The 24,903-nt window shown below is 38.9% G+C and overlaps 1 protein-coding gene across 1 annotated transcript in view; it reads left to right on the top strand.

The window, feature by feature from the left end:
- The first annotated feature begins 843 nt into the window (after positions 1-843).
- Pgm2l1 (phosphoglucomutase 2-like 1) overlaps positions 844-24,903 on the top strand; it is a 37,189-nt gene continuing 13,129 nt past the window's right edge. Inside the window, exons 1-5 of the mRNA XM_013014023.1 lie at positions 844-1,231; positions 17,154-17,321; positions 20,513-20,619; positions 21,992-22,076; positions 24,269-24,352. Coding sequence (XP_012869477.1) covers positions 1,121-1,231; positions 17,154-17,321; positions 20,513-20,619; positions 21,992-22,076; positions 24,269-24,352 — 555 coding nt within the window. The 5' untranslated portion in view covers positions 844-1,120. The remainder of the gene's footprint in view (positions 1,232-17,153; positions 17,322-20,512; positions 20,620-21,991; positions 22,077-24,268; positions 24,353-24,903) is intronic.

Below are 24,903 nucleotides of genomic sequence, written 5' to 3'. Positions count from 1 at the left end.
CAGCATCCTTATCTATTTTCTAGCAGTCTTGCTCCCCCTACTTTCTACTCCCCTGGCAACAGAGCAAAAGGAACTGCCAGCTGATTCCTGAGGGTGGACTAAAACACTAGGTCCGGGATTCATGAACTCGGCCTGCCTCCCAGAAAATTCGGTGCACATCTCGGAGGTCTCTTTGTATGCAAAATAGGGATGGAACACGCCCACCTACCTGACTGCAAGACTCGTTTACCACAGAGCCCTGAAGGAATACCAGTTGTTTCCTCACTGTGTCAGACCTCGTCTATCTTAACCAACACCACAGAACGTAGCAGAACTGACACCAGGCGCGGAGGCAGGGAGCCGCCTCGGGGTAGAATTTCCCATCTGTGGCTAGGAAGCGCGAGGGGCTGCTGGGAGTAGTCCAGGCGGCCTCCGCTGGCCTTGAGGAACGGAAAGAACTACAACTCCCATGAGACAACGCGCCCCTCTCCCAGCGCGACACCAAACGCGAGGAGGTGGGGGCAGAAGATGCGCCCGCGGAGGACCCTCAAAGCGCGCATGGGGCGCGCCGCTTCGGGGTGGCCGTCATAGCAGCAGGCCAAGGAAAAAGACCTATGAGAGTGTGGGGGACAGTAACAAAGGAAAGATGTCCGATGAAAGGCAAGTTAGGAAATAAAAAGAGCCTTGTACCATTCCCTCAGCACCCCGCCGGCTCGTAAGCTCGCGCAGCTGCAGAGCCGCGGGCGCGCGCCTGCTGCCGCGGGGACCGGAGCCGGCCTGGGCGGGAAGGGGCGGGGCCGGAGCGCCGGGGGCGGGGTCTGAGCGGCGAGGGCGGCGGCGGCGGCGGCCGCGACCCAGACATCTGGGACTGTTGTTATTCTCCAGCCACACGCCCGCCCCAGGCAGTTGGCCGGGAGACCCGGACCTGGTCGGTTGGGGTGCGGCCGGCCTCATCAGCTTCTGGCTCCAGGTTCCCTGAAGTCGCGGGAGCTGGCACTGATACGCAGCCGCTGGACTCTGATGCCCTTCAGTGAGGAGGGGGCGCCCGGACCTTGGTGAACGCGCCCAGGCCCCCCCTCCTCCCCCCGAACTCGATATCTTCGCCGGCCTCTCAGGTTCACGAACCCCCACTCTGACTGCCATGGCTGAAAACGCAGAGGGAGACCTGAACTCCAACCTGCTCCACGCCCCTTACCGCACCGGGGACCCTCAGCTAGACACGGCCGTCGGGCAGTGGCTCCGCTGGGACAAGGTGGGTACCTGGCCAACCCGCCACTGGCCCGGGCTTTCCGCACGCAGCCCACCTTTTCCGGTGCCCACCCAGGGCTGTGCAGGCTCCCGGGGGGAGACGGCTGGGATGGGGGGGGGTGGCCAGCGGAGCCGGGCGTTGCCACCCACCTGAGCCTGGGCTGGGCAGGGCAGGGTCTAATCTAGTCGTTTCCTTTTGTATTTCGCCGAATTTGCAACTTGTGTTCTTCCCCCTTCGTCTTAATTCCCTTCTGGTGCGTGTCGTCTCGTTCTCAAAAACAATTAATCGTCATTGCAAGTTATACATACGCTTTGCAGAGCTATTTCCTTTCCCCTTTCTCCCTTGACTTCCTTCTCTGCAAACCCAAGCGTGGTTTTGGCACCCTTGGGACGTTTCTAACCGCTATGTGCTTTGGTGCTGTGCTGGTGTTTCCACCTTCGGTCGCTAGGTAGTCACCAGGCTTTATTTTCTAGTATTACCTTTTGCTCTTGAGAAAGGCAACGGTTCCCTTAACTCTTTATTTCGTTCCCTTGCTAATAGTTATCCTCTTTCTGCATGTATCCTGTTCAATCGTGTTTTCCACCTTTTATAGGATACCCTTAATTCAGAATAGTTTTTGCCTTGCCTCTTCCTCTTCTAGCATCCCTAGCCCTAGCACGGGCTTATGGATGGATCTATGAACGCCAAAATTAACATGCAGCTTCTTCACTTGTAAAAGAGACCCTTCGAGGCACCAACAGAAAACAAGACAGTAATCCAAGCTTGGGCTTTGTCGAGTGCATGAAATACATTTAAGTTCAAAAGGCAACACGTTTTAAAGGTGAATAGAGAATTGAAGGGTTAGTATTACAATCAGGTGAAATCGTGTGGTGCCAAAGAAGCTCCTAAATAATTAGCTTTTTCAAGCAGTTCCATTTTTATTTTGTTCAGTCATCCATGCATGTAAAAGCTGAGTACTGGATAATTCTCTAGGCCCCTAGTTGGGATCAGGAAATACTAGTGTTGAGGAAGATAGAGGGTTCCTGTCCTTCACAAGCCTTCACATAAGCAGATAAGGAAGAACAAATAAGCAATAACAATGAAGTATTTGGTGTGACTGAGTCATATGCATCTTGAATATTCTCAATTATGATTCTAGAGTTTAAATGAGCACTTCTTAAGCGTTAAAGTGCTTACAAGTTATCTGGGTATACTAAAATGCAAATTCTCTTGCAGGGGCCTGGGTGGAGCCTGGGAGTTTGTCTAAGAGTGCGCTTTCAGGTGATGCCAATATTGCTGAGTGTGGACCACACTCAGAATAGTGTGGTTCTTTTTGTTCTCTTTTGGTGCCAAAAGCCAGTTTTGACTATATTTTTTCTAAGGAATGTCCTAATTTATTTTTTTAAAGGTTGGTAGAATGAATTGTCATTTAATAATTTTCCATGTTATGTGTAGGTAATAGTTGAGATACATTAAAAATATTTTGAAAAGTAAAATACCCATAAAAAGATAAGTTGGAGTAATTTTGTGGCAATAATAGCTTTTACAGGTAGTCAGTTGTTAGGGGAGTTAAAAAGTGAGAGTCATCTGCAGACTGAGATGGTTGAAGAAGACTTTATAAGAAGATGGACTATATGTAGCAATCACATGGAGCACCTTCATTGAATATGGAAGAGAAATTCTTAGTATTTAAAGTGCCTTACAAGGCACTGCCTAAAATCCTGTGGGAGATTGAAAGATGAGACCTTCACAGAATATAGAAAGATAAAAGAAAGGCTCACAAATATTATATAGAGAACAAATAAGTATCCTTAACAGAGAAGATTTAATAATTGTATTAATTATTTAATAAAAATGATTTTTTCACTGATTCCTTTCTCAATGAGAGAATATTTTTAATTGCGAAACAAATGTGTAGCTGGTGTAAATTGATACTGTCCTTAAGCTAAGTCCCAAAGCCCTGAAATTTAGAGTGCAGAAATATAAAATAATAAATTAGACTACTAGCATTTATTCCATTATACACTGACAGCACAGTGTGTTTTAATAAAAAGAAACTGAATTTGACACCTGATTAATTCCTATTAAGAAATTTATGCTGATTCTGTGTGCATATGCTGGTCCTAGGTCTTCGACTCAGGGCCTGGGCACTGTTTCTTAGCTTTTTTTGCTCAAAGCTAGCACTCTGCCACTTAAGCCACAGTTCTACTTCTGGCTTTCTGTTGGTTAACTGGAGATAAGAATCTCATGAATTTTTCAGCCAAGGCTGGCTTTGAACTGAGATTCTCAGACCTCAGCCTCCTGAGTAGGCATAAGCAACTGGTGCCCAGCTGCTGGTAATTCTTAGTGACCTGTGAGGCATATAATAAGTTGTAACTTGATCTCATAGTAATCTGCTATTTGTTGTAGTCAGCAAAATTACTAACTTGAACCTTGGTGGCTTGTGTACAAATCTTCATAAACAAAAGTGTTCATTGGAGCTGGGTACTTGTGGCTCAGGCCTGTAATCCTAGCTACTCAGGAGGCTGATATCTGAGGTTTGAAGCCAGCCTAGGCAGACAAATCCAAGAGAGCTGGAGGCCCTGAGTTCAAGTCCCTATTCCAAAAAAAAAAAAAAGGTGTTGAACTTTCAGAATTTATTAAAATTTAGGTTTGTTATTGTCGAGAGGAGGATAGTGGCAAGCAGAAAGATTAAAACTTGCTTAAGTAGTTAACATGTCTGACCCTGCTGTAGTTTAGGGTACATAGAGAAGAATTTTTGGGCCTGGCCCCAATGGCTTCCACCCTAATCCTAGCTACTCAGGAGGCTGAGATCTGAGGATCATGGTTCAAAGCCAGCCCAGGCAGGAAAGTCCCTGAGACTCTTATCTCCAATAAACCACTAGAAAACTGGAAGTGGCGCTATGGCTCAAGCAGTAGAGCGCTCGCCTTGAGCTGAAGAGCACAGGGACAGCGCCCAAGCCCAGAGTTCAAGCCCCATGACTGACCAAAAAAAAAAAAAAAAGAATTTTTGGAAAGATAGTGAAAATCACATCATGGAAAGGCACAGTATGTCTTTAGTGGCCTTGAACAAGTAATAACGTAGGCAAGTGTTAATGCAAGATAATGAGGTTTACTGGGCAATCAGTATTACTCCACGTAGTGTCCATGAGATGGATTTCTGTTGGTAAATTTACCAGTCCAGGATCTGAGCTCCAAATTCTAGGCTTTTAGTCTAATATGTCTCAGAATGGACTTATTTACTCAAGGTCACAAAAATCACTGCCTCATTTAAAATGCTATTTTATTAATTTATGCTTTACATATAATAGATAGGTAGATTTGATTCTGGTCAAGACATTTTAGGTATGTATAATAAAAAGAAGTGAAAGGATTAGAAGATTTTTGATGATTGTAAAATCAAATCACAGAGGGTCACAAATATATAAGCATTTAATAGCATTGGCCTGTTAACTAGGTGCCAGTGGCTCACACTTGAAATCTTAGCCTCTCAGGGGGCTGAGGATCACAATTCAAAGCAAGCCTGGGCAGGAAAGCCCAACAGACTCCTATCTCCAATTAACTGCCAAAAAAGAAAGAAAGCCTGTAACTAGCAAATGAATCCATCTCTGTGAGGGAATGTCCTACCAGTAGAATCTAGTACGTCTATGGATCAAGGTATCCGTCATCATCCCCCCCACCCAGCTTGTACACCATTGTACTCTAGGACTAAGGCTCTTACCTCCTTTGCATTGTCAAATTAAAGGCAAATTTTGCTGGCCTAGAAGCAGGTTCTCTTAAACATTGACAGTTGTGTTCTGTTTCTGATACATTCTGATTTTAATTTTGTGTAAGCACTTGTATATCGAAGATATTAAGCAGTGGCAAAGCTTGTATGGGTCAATGGGTGGGAAGTGGGACGTATACAGGACATAGCTGCTTAGCCAGCTAAAGCAACAATGAGGAGGCAGGAATTGATCCTGGCATTTTAAGAAATAATAGTAAAGCACACTCATCTCAAAATATAGGTCTGTTTTAGGAAAGAGTAGAATATGAAGTTGAAGACAGATTAGTTTTATGAGAAGCCTAAAAATTAAAAACAAAGCCTTTAATCTAAGCCAGTGATTTTTCAAACACCTAACAATATAAGATTTTTTCAAACAAAATATAGTTCTGAACAAAAAGGTGATGAATGTTTTAAATTATAATATGACGGAAAATATACCCTTGAAATACCTCCACAAAGCTGATCTAGGGCTGGGAAGGTGGCTCAGTGGTAGAGCGCTTGCCTTGCATGCGTGAGGCCCTGGGTTCTATTCCTCAGCACCACATAAGCAGAAAAGAAAGCCGGAAGTGGTGCTGTGGCTCAAGTGGTAGAGCGCTAGCTTTGAGGTAAAGAGCTGAGGGACAGAGTTCAGGCCCACGACCGGACCCCCCCCCCAAAAAAAAAAGCTGATCTAGTCAATCTTATTGTGGATACCCATAGAAGTTAGGCAAGTTACCCATTTGTAGAACATTGGATCTTGGATCTGCCACCTAATTTTGTTTCTATAATATTAATTTGTGTAACATTATTTATTGACACTTTTCTAATACTTCATTAGAATACACAGTTCATATGGCTTTATTAATTTGGGAGGAAATGTTAGTATTTATTCCTTGAACTTTTGTGGTATTTTAATTTCTACTGAGATTAAATCTTGTAGGTAGACTAGTAGGAAGTAGTTATTCCCATTCTTACAAGTAAAGAAACTCAGGCTTAGGCAAGGAAAAGGGCATGTGTTTTTTTTTAGTAAAAGATTCAAGACTAGAACATAGATCATATAACTCTTATTCCAGTCTTATCATTATAGTAGATTCTATAACAATATTTAGTTTTTTTTGTTTTTTTGGGTCCGGTTGTGGGGCCTGAACTCTGGGCCTGGGCGCTGTCCCTCAGCTCTTCAGCTCAAGGCTAGTGCTCTACCACTTAAGCCACAGCGCCACTTACGGCTTTTTTCTTTTTGCTTATGTGGTGCTAAGGAATCGAACCCAGGGCCTCAGGCATGCAAGGCAAGTGCTCTACCACTGAGCCACCTTCCCAGCCCATCTATAACGATATTTAGTAAATGTTAGTGATGTTACAAACCAACCTTAAAGGAGCTCATTAAAGTCATTTTATTGGCTTTTTTGAAGCTGGAATAGGGTAAAATAGCCAGCAAAATAAATGGTCATGGATTTTTTTTTTTTTTACAGGAACTGAATTTGCTGGTGAATAGTTGCTTTGGTTTCCTTGGCAACCATATTATCTTTCTATCCAAGAACTTTAGTACACATACATAAGTACCTAAATTTTATCCCTTTTTAAAATTAAATTTTCTTTTCAAATTTCTTAAATTTTCTTTTTGGTTTCTACCTATTTTGAATTTATCTTTATTTATTTTTAATAAATACAAGCTATGACTTTAAAGAGGTATAGCAGAAGGGATTATAATAGAAAACAATGATCCTAATTTCATCTTCTCTTCCGTGGTTTGCTCCTTATTGTGATTAACTGATTACATAAATTTCACAAATTTCACAGTATTGTGAGATAGTGATACTTAATTAAAGTCACAAACAGATGGGGCAAATTGTCTTTATCGTGGTGTATAAAGTTTGTGAATTCTATGAGCTTTGACAAAACAGTTATTTCTTCCACATCAGGTGATATATACATTTCTTTCCTTTTGTTTAGTGTGAGCTGTTCCCTCTTTGCCTCTCATTCCCTTCCTCCCATGGCTACCATGAGTTGCTTAGTTTGTTTTGATCAGTGTCCAGTGCAGCTGATGGGTCCCACTGTTGTATGTTTTCCCATTTCCCTCTATTTCTATGTTCTGTTAGTTTCCCTCTGATGTTCACATATATACCATATATGTGGTCAGCAGCATGGGGTCATTTGGTAATGATAGGACCAGAAGAGTGGAGGTCCTTTGTTTCACGAGTCTTGTTTACTTCATCGTATCTCCTTATGTTTTGGATTTAACATCCACATACCAGGGAGACCATGTGCTGTTTGTCTCTTTGCTCTTGAGAAGCCATTTTTAATACTGTTTATTCATTTTTTTATAGTTACCATGAAAAGGTCAAGTAATATGCTAGTATCACTATTTTAAATTTATGACTTAGGTATTATCTGTCAAGTATAGATCTGTGCTATGAAAAGTGGGTGCTCATTTCCTCTGTGTCCCCTTTATTAGTCTGTTTTATGTTGCCTTAGTAAATATCTTGGAAAGAAAAAGAGTTTACTTAACTACAGTTTTGTAGGCTGCAAGTACAAGATCAGGTAGCCCCTTTTATTTGGCCTCTACTAAGGGCCTCAAGGCTGTTGCTGACATGGAGGATAGCATCCAAGAAGCATCATATAGTGTGACAGGGAGCCAGAGATCAGAGAGGGCAATGCTTTGTGTTTCTAAATATTTATTTATTTTAATAATAACTCACTGTATGGGAACGCACTCCACAAAACCAACATTCCCTTCCCAGAGTAGTACCTCCACCAAGCCTATCTCTCTTTATTTTATTTTTTGTTTCCTTGGTCAGTCATGGGGCTTGAGCTCTGGGCCTGGGTGAGCTCTTCAGCTCAATGCTAGTGCTCTCTCACTTGAGCTACAGCACCACTTTCAGTTTTCTGGTGGTTTATTGGAGAGTCTCAGGGTCTTTTCTGCCCAGGCTGGCTTTGAACTGGGATCCTCAGATCTCAGCCTCCTGAGTAGTTAGGATTACAGGTGTGAGCCCTGGTACCTAGTAAACCTACCTCTTAAAGGTCTTATCACTTCCACACCCCCACACCTCCACACCAAGGACCAGCCCTTCAGCATGAGCCCTTAGGGCATAAACCACATCTACTTTTAAAATTTCATAGTTAGATTACTAGTCTTTTAGTTAATTCTTTTGAAAGTTCATATAATTGGTGATAGCAAAGTCTGCTGAACAATAACTCATAGGCACAGAACTACTCTCAGTTGGCATTCAATTTAACAGACTGGCAGAAAAAAACCTATATGAAGCCAGAAAAAAACCTAGTCTCCAGAAAAAGCTGCAGATGTCAGTAATCAAGGATTGAATTATGTGAGGAAAACAATGTGCATAAAAAAATAAAGATACAGGGCTGGGAATGTGGCTAAGTGGTAGAGGGCTTGCCTAGCATACAAAAGGCCCTAGGTTCTATTCCTCAGTACCACATAAACAGAAAAAAGCCAGAAGCGGCACTCTGGCCCAAGTGGTAGAGTGCTAACCTTGAGCAAAAAGAAGCTCAGGGATGGTGCTCAGGCCCTGAGTTCAAGCCCCAGAACTAGCAAAAAAAAAAAAGTAGTGGACACACAAGATAAATTAGGGAGCTTAAGACCTTGCAATTTTTAAATTAAAAATGGAGAATTATTCTGTTGAGTAAGGAAAGATTCTGTGAAAAAGCAACAAAAAACAAGAATGAATTACCTCTAAGAAATTAAGGAACAAAGTAATTACTCACCCCCTTTCCACCAGATTCAAGTTAAAGTTGAGCTGGGTGCTGGTGCCTCATGCCTGTAATCTTGGTTTGAACCCAGCCCAGGCAGGAAATTCCATGAGATTTTTTTTAATTGTGAAAATACTGTACAGAGGGGTTACAATTACATGGGCAAAGTCCATGGACTTAATTCTGTGAACAACATGCCCAAGAAAGAGAGAGAAAGGAAAAGAGGAAGAAAGGAAAGAAGCAAGGAAGGGATGGGAGAGAGGGGAGGAGGGGAGGTATTTTTCCATGGTAGAAATCAGGGAAGGAATGAAAAGAGTCAGGGTAAGTGGGCTTAAATAAGCAAGAAGGAAGGAAAGGGGGCTGGGATACATGTTAGTGGTACATCACTTTTCTAGCATGGATGAGGCCCTGGGTTTGATCCCTAGTGCTAAAAGAGAAAAGGAAAGAAAAGGAAGGGAAAAGGAAAGGAAGAGGAGGAAGAGAAAAAGGAAAAGGTCAGGCCTGAATAAGTAAGTCATGGTCCAGTAATGTAGCAAATTAAAACCAGGCATGATTTTAAGTAATTGATGAAGCTTAAGAAAATATCTATTTGACTGAGCACCAGTGCTCACAGCTGTAATCCTAGCTACTCAGGAGGCTGAGATCTGGAGATTGAGCTTCAAAGCCAGCTCAGGTAGGAAAGTCCAGGGGAGTCTCATCTTCAGTTAACCACTAAAAAAGTCTTTCCTTTACTGCCTGATAATTTTCAAAATAGGTAGAGTAGCTATTTTGGCTTATCATTTGGAGACCCTTGTGCCTTTTTTGTTTTTCCTTTCAGAAGGGTTTTTTTTTCTTACTAGAGAGCCAGTTTGGAGGCATCTTTGATCTAGAGTTCTCTTCTGTTTTTTTTTTTTAATATTCAAAGGAATATGGATAGCCTAATAAAAAGAAATTTGTCATCAGTTCACTCTTCCAGATATTACTTGTATGATACACTGGACTAACAAAGCCAGGAGCCAGTGGCTTACACCTATAATCCTAGCTACTCAGGAGGCTGATATCTGAGGATCATAGTTCAAAGCCAGCCCTGGCAGGAAAGACTGTGAGACTCTTATCTCCAATAAACCACTAGAAAACCAGAACTGGTCCTGTGGCTGGAGCAGTAGAGCTCTCTCCTTGAGCTGAAGAGCTGAGGGATAGTGCCCAAGCCCAGAGTTCAAGTCCCCACAACCGACCAAAAAAAAAAAAAAGATACACTGGACTAACAAAAGATTAATATAAATATTATAAGCCATTAGGTCAGATTTTCATGGTCCCTCCCTGGAATCAGTCCTTTTAGAGAAATATTCTGATTGACTTCTTCATTGATCTTAATTTTATATCTATTTTTTAAAGCTACTTCTCCACAGTAGAAGGTTGATTAGTAATTGAGTGTTGATTTTACTAAAGCAGTATGTTTTCATTAGTCTGTTGCTCTTCAGGTTAGTGCTAATTACTACTGAGACTGCTGCCCTCTGGTGTTGAGAGTTAAATGATATGCTGATGAGAAACGCAGGGAAACAAGGAGCAGGAGTACTTCTAGGCCTACATAGGATATTTTGCACTAAATAATTGAAAGTGAATTATATCTTATCAAATTTGGAAATGGTCATGTTTAGTGCCAAAAAGAGTATGATGAATCTAATATTGTAAGTGAAAGATCCAGTCCCAGTTTTCAGCTAACTAGAATTTAACCTTGTTAAAACAAAGCAACACAAAACAAAACTCTGGGGCTGGGAATGTGGCTTAGTGGTAGAGTGCTTGCCTAGCATACATGAAACCCTAGGTTCCATTCCTCAGTACCACAGACACAGAAAAGGCCAAAAGTAGTGCTGTGGATCAAATGGTAGAGAGCTAACCTTGAGCAAAAGAAACTCAGGGCCAGTGTGCACGCCCTTAGTTCAAGCCTCAGGCTGGCAAAAAAAAAAAAAAAAAAAAATCTCTTTGATGTTAGTAGTTATTTTGTGTTTCTGCTTCAGAATTTTCTTGTGTTATTTTTGAGCTAAAATATTTCATTGTTTATGCAAGTGAAAATGAGGAAAAAATTCTGAGTGTCAGCTTTCCATCACTATACCTGAGATACTATCCTATAAAGAAAAGAGATTAATTTGAGTTCACAGTGTTGGAAGTTCTGGTTTATGACTGGTTGTTTCTATTACTTTGGGCCTGCATGGCCCACACTACATGAAGCAGAACTCTTTACCTCATGACTAAGAAGCAAAAGAAAATAAAGCAAAGTCTAGTTCCCACAGTCTCCTTCAAGGGCATCCTTTCAGTGATCTCAAAACCTATAAGAAGAAACAAAGGACTTCCACTCATCTGGTCGAATCACTACTAAATAACCCCATGCTGCTGATCACATATATAATATATATGTGCACACTTGAGGGAAACCAGGAGGATGACACAGAACTAGAGGGAATCAGGGGAAAACATACAACAGCCGGACCCATCAGCTGCACTGGACATTGCCCAAAATGAACTAAAGAACTCAATAGCAGCAATGGGAGGGAGGGAAGAAGTGGGAAAGAGGGAACAGCTGATGCTATGCAAAAGAAAAGAAATGTACATATCACCCAATGTGGAAGAAATAACTGTATCGCAAAGCTCATAGAACTCATAAGTGTTATCGAACATGGCAGATAATTTGCTCCATGAAAGTTAGAATGTGTTTGTGACTTTAACTAAGCATCACTATCCCACAATACTGTGAAATTTGTAACTACTTAATCACAATAAAAAAATGGAAACAAAAAAAAAAACCTACTAAGCCCTGCCTCTTAAAGTTTTTATAACCCTCACTCTCCAGTAGTGCCACCCTGGGAGCTGAGTTTTTTTGGACATTTGAGGAGGCACTCAAGAAGCAAACAGTATCACCACCCATCAGTAAGAGAACAATTAAATTCTGAACTCCCAATGAAAAGGATTATATAAATCCGTACGTATTAAAAGGACTTCCAAATACAAAAACATAGGCACATGGAACTCTCTATTTTTCTCATTTTACTTTGCTGTGGTAAGAATATTTAGCATGAGATCTTCTCTATTGATGTATTTTTTGAAATATTCAATCCTGTATTGCTAACTACAGGTGTCTTACAGTATTGGTTATGCAGCTTTACACATTTGTGAAAAAGTCAAATACTTAAAAAGGTAAAATTTACTGTTAATTATGTAAATATATACTATATATCAATAAGCCTAAAGTTACAAAAAACATATACATATTATCTCTGTGTAAAACTGATTTTGATATTTGGGGTGGGAGTTGTTGAAAAGTTTAAACAGGGCTGTGCTGATGATAACTCAAGGGACAAGGAAAGGAACATTGCTTCAAACTAAAGGCCTTGGGCTTGCTGAGCATATACATTACTATTTGAACCATGCTTTTTAAATTGGTTATTTTTGACATAGGGTCTTGCTTTGTGCATGGGCCAACCTCAAATCTTGATCCTCCTTCATTTCCCAAGTAGCTTTTATTACAGGCTCATTTAGTCACTGTGCATGGCCTACTTTAGCTTTTATTTAGACATAAATTTTCATTTCTTTTTCTCCAGTTATATTAAACTGATATATATATATTGCTTAAATGCAAGTATTTGACAGTATCATTTTACAATATTACTTGTATTTGTGTTACTGAAGAATTACTTTTGATGACTAGCAACAATATGTATTGTATTTTTTAGATATGTTCTGATTTTCTAAATAATGAAATTTATAGCTTGGATTGTTTTAAAGCTGTTAGGTTGTAGGAGTTGTTAAAAATATTAGGTTTTTAAAATATGCAGGAAGAAATAATGGTAAAATCTTCATTAGCAAACTTGATTATTTTTACACTTATATATATTTATATTTATTACACATAAATGATACAGAAGTCCTTATGAGCACAATATAGAAAAGCTTGCAAAAGTAAAAAAAAAAGTTCCTTCATAAGTGAATGCTGGTACTTGTATTTGATGACAAGTAGTATTGATGTGATTTGAACCTGCAGTATCATTTTTTTTCCACATGGATTAAAGTTTATAAGAAATTAACTTTGTTAAGAGAAACACTTGTATATATTTTTAAAGTGTCTTTTTTTTTGGCAGTAATTGGAATTGAATTAAGGGCTTTGAACTTGCTAAGCAAGCACTCAGCCAAGCCAAGTCTCCAACCACTTTTTTGCCATGGTTATTTTTGACGTAGGGGCTTGCTTTATGCTGGGGCCAGCCTCCGTTGTGCTTTCCTTTGTCACTGAGGATGACAGGTGCGTGCTAACACATCCAGCAAATGGTTGATATGGAATCTCACAATTTGAACCTCACAATTTTTATTTGTATATTTTTTGTCGGTTGTGGGGCCTGAACTCTGGGCCTGGGCACTGCCCCTCAGCTCTTCAGCTCAAGGCTAGTGCTCTACCACTTGAGCCACAGCGCCACTTCCAGCTTTTTCTACTTATGTGGTACTAAGGAATCGAACCCAAGGCCTCATGTATGCAAGGCAAGCACTCTACCACTGAGCCACCTTCCCAGCCCAAACCTCACCTTTTTTTTTTTTTTTTTTTTGCCTAAGCTGGTCTCAAACTGTGTATCTCTCCCTCTCCCTCTTTCCTTCACTTTCTCTCCCTCTCCCCATCCCCCCCCTCTCTTTTGTGTCCTGTTGTTTGAACTCAGGGCCTGGACACTATCCATGAGCTTCATTTTTCTCTAAGGCTAGTGCTCTACTACTTGGAGCCACAGTGCCACTTCCAGCCTTTTCTGTTTATGTGGTACTGAGGAATCGAATCCAGGACTTCATGCATGCTAGGCAAGCATACTACCCCTAAGACATATTCCTGGCCCCCACTAAGCACATTCCCGGACCTCTCCCTCTCTTTTTCTCACGTAGCTAGGATTACAAGCTTGAGCCACTATATCCTGCACTTAAAGTGTCTTTTAAAAAAAAAGTATTTTATAATCTCTTTGAATATTGACCTCATGGTTCTTCATATGGGAAAAAAAAGATACTTTCTTTTCTTCATTTCAGCCATATAAAGTTGCAGCACTCCATAGGATTAGAACATAAGGGAAAATTTTTGTTATACAGGTAACATTTGAAAATGATGCATGATTTTAGTTCTGTATTATTTAACTTACTGGTTTCATACTAAAAATTAGGTTTATTACTGATCAAGTACAGAAAATGCTAGTAGTCACTAAGATCTCTTTAGATATTCTGTAGAATTTCTTTTGGGGGGATACTAAAATTATTAAGATTCTAACAAATGCTAGTTAGAAGCAAACTTCAGATTGAAACTGTTTACAATTAATTTCATTTTGTGCAATAGGTCAGTAAGTATATTCCAAAAGTATATAAATCAAATAGCTTTCCCACTAACCTTCATAATAATTTTAGAGATGTTTTTTTATTTCTCTGTTGATATTACAAAGGTGAGGTACAGAGGGGTTACAATTTATCAGTCAGGTAGAGAGTACATTTCTTTGTAGACAGTATCACCCTTTCCCTTGCTTTCTCTCAGTTTTTCCCTCCCATCCCACCCAAAAATTGTATAGTTCATTTTCAAGAGATAGAAATACTTCTTAAAAGAATTGACATCTATTGAACAATTTTCTTCTATTTTTTGCTGTTATTCTCCTTAAGTAATGAGTGAATTACCAATGAGAGCATGTTTAGAGAGTAAACAAGCATTTTTATGTAAGAAAGCTTCAATCTATTTTTTTAAACTGTATTTTTTTTGTCTTTTCTTTTTTGGTACTGGGGATCGAACCCAGGACTTTACACTTGCTAGGCAAGTGCTTTGCCACTGAGCTACATCCCAGCCCCTCAATCTATGTTTTTATAGCTTCAGGTCTTACTAATAGCTCTCTATGGGTAAGAAAAGGGGGGCAATTTGTGAGATGTAAAGTACATATAGGCCCATGATATCATAGCTAATATAACAAATATAAAAAGCTACTTTAGTGCCTCAGATCCTGTCCCTGATATCTCCTTTAGAGGTAATTGCTATTTTTAGTTTCTCTTTCCTTTTTTTAATATAGAATGTGTCTGGATGCTAAATAAATATACACATGCATCTTTTTATAGAAGTTAAAATATTCTGTATGCCCTTTTGTTTTCCCTTTTATTTATTATCTTGGAGATTTGGCATAGAAATTGCAGTTTAAAATGATTGCTTAGGGCTAGGAAGGTGACTCAGTGGTAGAGTGCTTGCCTTGCATGCCTGAAGCCCTGGCCTGAGGCCCTGGGTTCGATCCCTCAGCACCACATAAGCAAAAAGAAAAAAGCCAGAAGTAGCGGTGTGGCTCAAGTGGTAGAGCACTAGCCTTGAGCTGAAGAGCTGAGGGACAGCCCTCAGGCCCAGAGTTCAGGCCCCACGACCGGACTCAAAAAATAAATAAAATAAAATAAAATGATTTGCTTATAGTTTCTTAGATCTTTATATCAATTTATTTAAATTATAGTGATTTCAAGATTTTAGCAATAATAAAATACAAATGTAATTTCATTTATTTGAATGGAAAATACAAAATATTTATGGCTATAGATAGCTTTGTTTGTTTTTGCAAGTACTGGGGATTAACACAGGGCCTTGTGTTGTGTTTGGTACTCCACCACTTGAACCACTCCTCCAGTCCTTTTGCTTTAAATTTGTTTATCAGGCTGGGTGCTAGTGGCTTACATTTGTAATTCTAACTACGCAGGAGGCTGAGATCTTAGGATCTTGGTTCAAAGCCAGCCCAGGCAGGAAAGTCCATGAGATTCTTATCTCCAGTTATCTACCAAAAAACTGGAAGTGGTACTGTGGCTTAAAGTGGTAGAGCGCTAGCCTTGAGCAAAAAAACTCAGGAACAGTGTCCAGGTCCCCCGAATTCAAGTGACCAACAACAACAGTAAAATACTTTTGTCAGAAAGGGCCTCATGCTCTTTTATGGGATAGCCTTGGGCCATTATCCTCCTACCTTAGCCCCTGAGAAGCTGGTATTATGGTGTATGCCACCACACCCAGCTTGTTCTTGAGATAGACTCTTGCTAACTTTTGTCCTGGCTTGCCTTGAATGATGATTCTTCTGACTCTGCCTTCTGAGTAGCTAGGATTACAAGTATGTATTACCACACCCAATCACATAAATAGCTTTTAAGTTATATTTTTAAGGTTTGTGAAAAACATGTAATTTAATACCTATCTATTAAGTTCTGGAGAAGTCTCAATTTAAAATTGATTTTGAATGATTTTTATTATAGTTGTTTAGCTCTTTTTATCATACAAGTTTACTTTTTGTGTAATGAGTCATGATTTTTCTATACATTTTTATTTCTCTCTCACCAACTTTTAAGATAAGCAAAAATTAGGTTAGTATTGGCTGCTTAGATTCGTAATAGGGAATGGAATTCTTAGGCCCTGTTCTAGTATCTGTGCAATTATACATTAGGAAGTATATTCAATAAACTAATTGAATTTATGTCTGGCAGATCAATTTTCTGTTTACATAGCTATAGTACAAACAAATATTGTTTTGCTTTAACACAATTTGTTTTAAATTATTATTGGAAGCATTATTTAGCTGCTTGATAAAATTATTTTGTTAAGATGGTTTAGGCTATAGAACCAGACTAACCTGGGTTTCAATCCTGTCTAAATCTCCAGTACTAGCTTCGTGCTACTAGGCTTTCTCTATAAATCTTGGTTTCTTGATGCTCACATATGGACAAATGTTTGTTCATGTGAAGTGAAGTCATTGCTGTGGACAGAATAATCTGTGAGCCAAAAGCCATGTGTAGTTCAATACTTTGATAAAAAATCACTGACAGACCACCCCAGCTAAAGTGTCACTAATTATATGACAATACCAGATAAACTGTCTACATAACAAAACCCCATTCAGTTTTTGCTGTCCTGCCTATTTTTAAATAGCTTTCCTCAAATTTCTTTTATGTTTCAATTCTGGTCATATAATAGACATGGGAATATGTTTGTAGCTCAGATAATTGTCATTGGTTAGAATTTTCTCTTAATGGCTGTTCATATTTTTATGTATGCTATAGTTGTTAGTGTGTGTGACATGTTTAAAATGTAAACTCTTTGACTCTAGGATATCTGTAGATACCTATATGTAGATAGATTTTTATCTATAGATTCTGTATCTCTGTCTATATAGATATATAGATATTCATCAATTTTGAGCAGATTAAAATTATAGTTAGTAGATTATCTGTGTGTCTTCTCATTAGTTTGGTTGTGTACTCCAGTTATTTTAATTTCTACTATAACCAGAAAACTTCCATTTAGCTTATATATTAATACATTTTATGTTTTTACAAGTACAAACATACTCTAATATCTAGCACCTTTTAGGTACCTTGTTTTAAAATTCTGAATATTCCCTTATCTTATTGAATATACAACATTGAGTCTACATTGTGTTCTCAGAGGGTTTGATATTAAAACCCTTGATCCTGATTATCTTTTTGTATTGTTTTGTTTTTTAATAGAATCCCAAAACAAAAGAGCAGATTGAGACTCTGTTACGGAATGGGATGAACAAGGAACTACGAGATCGTCTTTGTTGCCGGATGACTTTTGGAACTGCGGGGCTTCGATCTGCCATGGGGGCAGGGTTTTGTTATATTAATGACCTTACAGTAATACAGTCAACACAGGTATGATATATAGCTATTATATATGTCCTTTTCTCACTTCATTATCTTGCTTTATAAATTATTATTTTTTAAGTCCATTAAACTCTTCAATTAACTGCCAGAAAACTGGAAGTGGCGCTATGGCTCAAAGTGGTAGAGTGCTAGCTCAGTAATAGCACCCAAGCCCTGAGTTCAAGCCACATAACTGACAAACAAAAAACACCTGAGAACTGATAAGAAAGGTTTATTTTGGCTCATGGTTTCAAATATTTCAGCCCATGGTTTCTTAGGCCTGTTGCCTTTGGGCAAGAGTATGAAGTGGAGGAAGCTAGTCATCTCATGGGAGCTAAGAAGGCAAGAAGAAAGTTATGAAAGGTCTAACGTCCCATTCCTCTATTCAAGTGCATCCCTCCAATGATTAACTTCCTCAAATAGACACACCTCTTAAAGTTCCCTCCACCTTCCAGTAGAACCATAGGCTGGGACCAAGCCTATATAAATTAGTGCTTTTCTTTAATAAAATTATAATTTGTGGAGGGGAAGGGAAAAAACAGGGATACAGGGCTAAATAGGGATACAGGTGGACCCATTGCAACAATGAGACCTACAAGTCATTATGTCGAAAATGAACTTTACAACTTTGGTGAGGGGAGAGGGGAGTTGGGGGGGGCGGGAGGAAGATGGGATGGGGAGGGGAAACAAAGGGGGAAGCTACAATGCTTGATAAGAAATGTACTTATTATCTTGCCCATGTAATTGTAACCCCTCTGTACAGTATTTTCACAATAAAAAAAGAAATAATTTTCAGTGGAGATAGAATCAGAAATAAACATACTATTCATACCCCCCCCCAAAAAAAATAAATAAGAAATCATTTTGGGCTGGGAATGTGGCTCAGTGGTAGAGCGCTTGCCTTGCATGCATGAGGCCCTGGGTTCAATTCCTCAGCACCACATAAGCAAAAAAAGAAAAAAGCCAGAAGTGGCGCTGTGGCTCAAGTGGTAGAGTGCTAGCTTTGAGCTGAAGAGCTGAGTGACAGCACCCAGGCCCAGAGTTCAGGCCCACGACTGGACCAAAAATAAATAAATAAGTAAAAGAAATCATTTTGTCCAAAAAGGTATTCTCATGTAGGTAAAAAGTGTAGACCAAATTTGACCTTTGGTCTTACTCAAGGCCATCTTAGAAGTAAATTATCTATCTTCAAGGCCATAAACTAACTTTATAATTGTTATTTCTGATAATGTCAACTTCTTGACAGTGTTACTTTGCAGTTTAAACCAAGAAATGAATACTGACATATCTAATTAATCTAAAGAAACAGACCTAGGAAGATTATTACTTTTTTGGCATATGCTATTCGGGAAAGTTAACCAGAATATTTAGAAAATTGAGTTTAAAATATTCACTTAAACATGGTTTTTCATATCCATTTGAGAGTTCTTTTAAGACAGTTGTAATTTTTCTCCATCTTTATGCCTAGCATTTTGGAAACACGTTTTTTTCTCTTCCCAGCAAATCATCTTTACTACTTTAAGAGTTATACTTTTGAGGCCAATAATACATTTAGTATACACTAAAAATAGTTCTGGGGGCTAGGAAGGTGGCTCAGTGGTAGAGCGCTTGCCTTGCATGCATGAGGCCCTGGGTTCGATTCCTCAGCACCACATAAGCAAAAAGAAAAAAGCTGGAAGTGGCACTGTGGCTCAAGTGGTAGAGCGCTAGCCTTGAGCTGAAGAGTTGAGGGACAGCACCCAGGCCCAGAGTTCAGGCCCCACGACCGGACTCCCCCCCCCCAAAAAAAAATAATTCTGGGTTATAAAGTATCTCAGTAGACATAATTGTAATCAGTATTACCAAGTGGTAAATCATATTTAGCCTTCCTCTGAAGAGAATTGAAGGTAAGTATAATGGATGGAGAAGAGATAATAAACAATAGGTAGGATATGTGCCTCCGTCTCTGCCCGATCCCTATCTCTTTTCTAGTCCTTGGTCAGAAATGCTTTTCATTCAGTTTATATATATATATTGAATTTTCTCGTACTCAAAACCACATGGAATCTGTCTTAAGGCCTAACCCTTTTCAGACTCTAGATAGAAGAGGATAAAATAAAATGAATTCTTACAGCAGAGAATAAGGCCCTTTACAGTTTTAAACAGTACTCTCATCAGAAATAAATTGGCAAAACTAACCCAATTGGCCTATTTAAAAAATCTATCTCTATTGGGAAAAATTATCATACTTGAACTACTAAAAAGGCTGGAAATGGAGTTCTGACTCAGTAGTGTAGCACTAGCCTTGAGTAAAAGAAGCTCAAGGATAACACCCAGGCCCCGAGTTCAATCCCCAGGAATGGCTAAAAAAAAAAAGAAAGAAAGAAATATTGGAGAACTATGGTGATGATGTAACATATTTGTCATAAATAGATCAAATCTTTGGGTTAGTTTTGGTCTTATGATTTAGAAAGGATCTCTTATGGTCAAAATTTGGACTCTTCTAACGTTTGTTGGGATTTTTGGTTGTTGTTGATTTTTGTTTTTTGGGTTTTTTTTTTGTGTGTGTGTGTGGTTCATGGGGCTTGAACTCTGGGCCTGGGTGCTATCCCTCAGCTCTTCAGCTCAAGGCTAGTGCTCTGCCACTTGAGCCACAGTGCCACTTATGGTTTTCTAGTAGTTTATTGGAGATCAGAGTCTCACAGCCTTTCCTGCCCGGGCTGGCTTTGAACCGTGATCCTCAGATCTCAACCTTCTGAGTAGTTAGGATTACAGGCGTGAGCCACCACACCCGGCAATTTTTTTTTAACTTATTGATTTAATGCTCCATTTTTCCCCTCATGTTTTATGTTTTGGATTGGATTTAGTGAGTACTAAATTGATATTTCTGTAGTATTAAGTATGTCTGAAAATCCAAGAAATGTTTGTCATCTCCTCGTTGTAGATGAAGCAAAAATGTTCCCACATTAGAGAGCCTGAGCATACAGGCAGAAGGCAGTTCCCTGGAGCCAATAAACAGTACAACAGCAAAAGCTATGAGATTTTAAAATCTTATGCAATGCCATCATTGGAGCTGGGATATAGCAATAGTTGTATTTGTCTAACATGCTTGAGGCCCTGGGTTTATCCCTAGTACTGGTAAAAAGACGGGGTAGGTAGGTAGGGATTATTAAAATGCAAGCATTTACCAGTAGCTAATCTTTTGCATATATTTGCTTCAGGGAATGTACAAATATCTAGAAAGATGTTTTTCAGACTTCAAGCAGAGAGGCTTTGTTGTTGGATATGACACTCGAGGTCAAGTAACTAGCAGCTGCAGCAGCCAAAGGTATGATGTTATTATTGTTTCAAAGATGAAGGAGGAGTGGAATAAAGCATTTGATTTTTCTTTCATTTGCTAATAGTAGAATTTCTGAAACAGAAGAATTTCAAATAGAAATATGATTACATGCAGTTTATTTAGAGCAAAAGAGTTTCAAAGATAAGCTTTAAATTTTACAAAAAGACAGGTGAGGTGAGGACACAGCTCAAGTGGTACCTACCTAGCAAGCATGAAGCCTCACTTTAAACCCCAGTACTGCAAAAAAAAAAAAATTAAAGATTAGAAAAAAAGAAATATAAGAGAGTTCACATTTAAAATGATATCTTAGTGTATAGTATAATGTTAATTTTTTAGTAAAGTTATGAGTAGTTATGTAGCTTGTATTCATATAATTTTTGCTTCATTTTAGAGCATTTTCATAACTTGATAATTTTGATCCATTAATATAAGGGAGTAATTGTTTTTCAGAGAGTAATTGTATATTTAGAATTTATTTTATTTCACTTGCTCCATTCTTATTACCTGTTAGGTTTTATTTTATAGTTCAAAAGCCATCAAAAATGAACAAGAGTAAAAGTATTATAGTGTCTGTTGTATTTTTCTTTTTCCTTTTTCCTGGTACCAGGCTTGAACTGAGGGCTTCATGTTCTCTCTCACTTGCTCACATTGGCACTCTGCCACTTGAGCCACACCTCCAGCCCTAGTTTTTGATAGTTAATTAAAGATGGAGTCTTTCAGACTTTTCTGCTCCAGTCCTCTTTCATCCTCTTGAGGAGTTAGGATTATAGAACTGGAGCCTGAGTTATAATGTTAATCCAGTTCATTGTTAAGCTCTTTTAAGTTTTTAAAGGTTTTTTTTTTGTTTTTATTTTGGTATACATAGAGCTGGGGATAGATGGAAAGCCCTGCATATATTAAGCAGGTGATCTATCATTGAGCTACATCCCTTTCATTAAAATCTTACTTAACATTTTCAAATGGTGCGTACAGCTTAAATAATCAGTGATTTTAAGAAGGGTTGTCTAGATATGGTGGTACATGCTTTTAATCCCAGCACAAAGGAGATTCAGCAGGAGAGTCGTAAGTTAGAAGCCAGCTTATCCTATTGCAAGATGTAAGCTACCATATATTCAGATAACTTACATGAAACAATTACCATGTTTAAGATTATTTTTAAGGGGAGGGGGGAGGCTGGGAAGGGATGTGAAGGGTAAACAAAGGAGGAGGCTGCAATGCTTGGTAAGAAATGTACGCATTATCCTGCCCATGTAATTGTAACTCCTCTGTACAGTATGTTCACAAATAAAATTAAAAAAAAAAGATTATTTTTAAAAATTAAGCTAAAAACTAAGTGAAGCCTTCTCTTTTTTCCCCTTAGGCTTGCTAAACTCACTGCTGCAGTCTTGCTGGCTAGAGATGTTCCTGTTTACCTTTTTTCAAGATATGTTCCTACACCTTTTGTAGTAAGTATTTTGTGCTAGTTTGCTGCCCTGAAAAAGATTTCTCAAATCAACTAAGATTCCAATTTTTGTCATGTGCATGGCTCTGTATTGAGTGACATGAGGAGCTAAAGGAAGGGAAACACGTTCTGTTCTGAATTTATTTTCATTTCAACCATCTATGAATTGGATCTGGCTGGGTGCCAGTGGCTCACACCTATAATCCTAGCTACTCAGGAGGCTGAGATCTGAGGATTGCTATTCAAAGATGGCCTGGGCAGGAAAGTCCATAAGATTCTTTATCTCTAATTAACTACAAAAATAGGGCCAAAAATGGCCCTGTGGTTCAAAGTGGTAGAACATTACCCTTGAGCACAAAAGCTAAGGGATAGCACCCAGGCCTTGAGTTCAAGCCCCAGACTAGCACCAAAAAAAATAAAATAACTGGATCTGTAAAAGATGACAAATTCAGACATGAGTGGACTTTCAGAAATTGATTTTGGAGGCTGACACAAACAATTATAGGTAGATTTGTACATACCAAGAGCCAGTTTGAGCTGGGTTATATATGTAAAAATCCTATTTTCAATGATGATAGCATGCACATCATTACTAGCCAAATCACAAAGGAAGTCTCAGCAAATATAAAAGACTTCTTTTCAAGCCATATACCTAAGCACTGATACAGTAAAATTAGAGCTAAAAAGTCCATAAAACCTCTTCTGTTTGGAACTTTTAAAATATACTTCATTAATAATTCATGATTGAAGGAAAATATAACAGAGATGAAGAACTGTAGACAATCCGTGTTTTAATACAGGTTCATTGTCATAAAGACAGCCATTATCAGTGTTTGTGAAAATCTTTGTGGTCCCTTTTGGGAATGAGGGACGATCCTTGGCCATTATTAATCCTTGGCCCTGAGTTTGATTCCTCAGCACCTCATAAGCAGAAAAAGCTGGAAGTGGTGCTGTGGCTCAAGTGGTAGAGTGCTAGCCTTGAGCTGAAGAGCTGAAGGACATTGTCCAGGCCCAGAATTCAGGCCCCACTACCGAAAAAAAAAAAGACTGATGATTAGTCATTGGCCATGATGGATATGTTATATTCATAGTGAGAGCTGAAGTTTGAACATGTTAGGGGACTGGTATTATTTAACAAAAATGTGGTATTCAAAATTTGGACTATGCAAAGCATAGTCAACAAACAGAAAAAATTATGCAACACACACACACACACACCAACAACAAAAAATATAAGAATACACACACACACACACACCAACAACAACAAAAAATAAAAGAATATGAGCTCATTATCCAAAATGAGCTAAGCCTTTAGTATGATTGTGTTAAAAACAGTAAATTTAAGTTAAGTAAAAAGAATAACATAGTGTAAGATATAAGAAGAAAATAAGTAAATAGAAAATAAAAAGCAAGAGATGTGGCTCAAGTACTAAATTGCCTACCAAGCAAGTTTGAGGTCCTGAATTCAAACCCCAATATAAAAAAAGGCAAGAGAGAAAGAAGGGATGGAGGAAGAAAGGATGAGATTAGAAAAGAAGTAAAGAGAAGATAGAATGGAGAAGGAAAGGAAGGGAAGATACTAATAGAGTCAAAATTTAGCTCTCTAGAGAAATAAAAAAAAAAACTCTGGAAAGAGTGGTCAAAAATAAGGGTGCCAAGTGCCGGTGGCTCATGCCTGTAATCCTAGCTACTCTGGAGGCTGAGATCTGAGGATCATGGTTCAAAGCCAGCCAGAGCAGGAAAGTCTGTTGAGACTATTATCTCCAATAAAGCACACTCAAAAAACCAGAAGTGGTACTGTGGCTCAGAGGTAGAGCATTTGCCTTGAGCTAAAGAGCTCAAGACAGTGCCCAAGCTCAGAGTTTAACCCCCACAACTGACAAAAAAAAAGGCACAAATAAATTAAAAGGTATGCATAATAAATACAGTATAGGTAAAAAAAATTATAACTGTTAAGTGGATAAAAAGATAACAAATGTTTAAACTAAACCAAAGGAGATGGAGGAGAAAGGCCAGTCTAATAATTGAATGGTTCTTGAGTCACATTTTAGAACTGGACCCCACTCACAAATCTGGAGTTGATGAGGTGTTGTCATTTATACCATAATGCTTTCTTCAGTTAGTCAAAGGTACTCTCCTATCAAATGTGTGAATGGTTAGGAAGCATAGTGGAATGCTAATATTATTTTTCAGCCATATGCAGTCCAGGAGCTCAAAGCAGTTGCAGGCGTGATGATTACTGCATCTCACAATCGCAAGGAAGACAATGGATACAAGGTAAACCTGGGTAAAACCTTTTTTAAAGCTCTTACTTGATTGTTAAGTGTCTTTTCTACACTAGGGAGTAAAGACAGATATATGATAGAAAGAAAAAACAGTGGGGAGTCCATCTTCACACAATGTAGTGGTATTCCTAATGCCCATTTCTGCTTCTCAATATGTGTAATTATGAAGATCTCTTCATTGGTTTTTTTCCTTCTAATTTCCCCAAAATGATCCTCTCTAAAATTATGTTATCTCAAGAATGTGACAAATTAATGGGTGTTCTGAGAAAAAAAGTCAGAAAGCTCACTTTCCCCTCCCTCCGACCTTCTGCCCAGGCCCCCCAATATCACAGGATTCATTTGCTTTGTCAGCCTCTGTGGCAGGAAGCAGAGTGGTAAGGGATGAAAAGTGGCTCTGGAAGGAAATAGATGTGTAGCACAGTATTGAGTCAGTGGTTCGGGACTTTTGGATAATGAGCTCATATTCTTTTATTTTTTGTTGTTGGTGTGTGTGTGTGTGTGTGTGTATTATATTTTTTGGTGTGTGTGTGTGTGTGTGTGTGT

The sequence above is a fragment of the Dipodomys ordii genome, unplaced genomic scaffold (genome assembly GCF_000151885.1).
Source record: "Dipodomys ordii isolate 6190 unplaced genomic scaffold, Dord_2.0 Scaffold22, whole genome shotgun sequence".
NCBI classification, from domain to species: domain Eukaryota; kingdom Metazoa; phylum Chordata; class Mammalia; order Rodentia; family Heteromyidae; genus Dipodomys; species Dipodomys ordii.
Note: the sequence above shows the minus strand (reverse complement) of the source record. Positions and strands in the feature narration are given on the sequence as shown.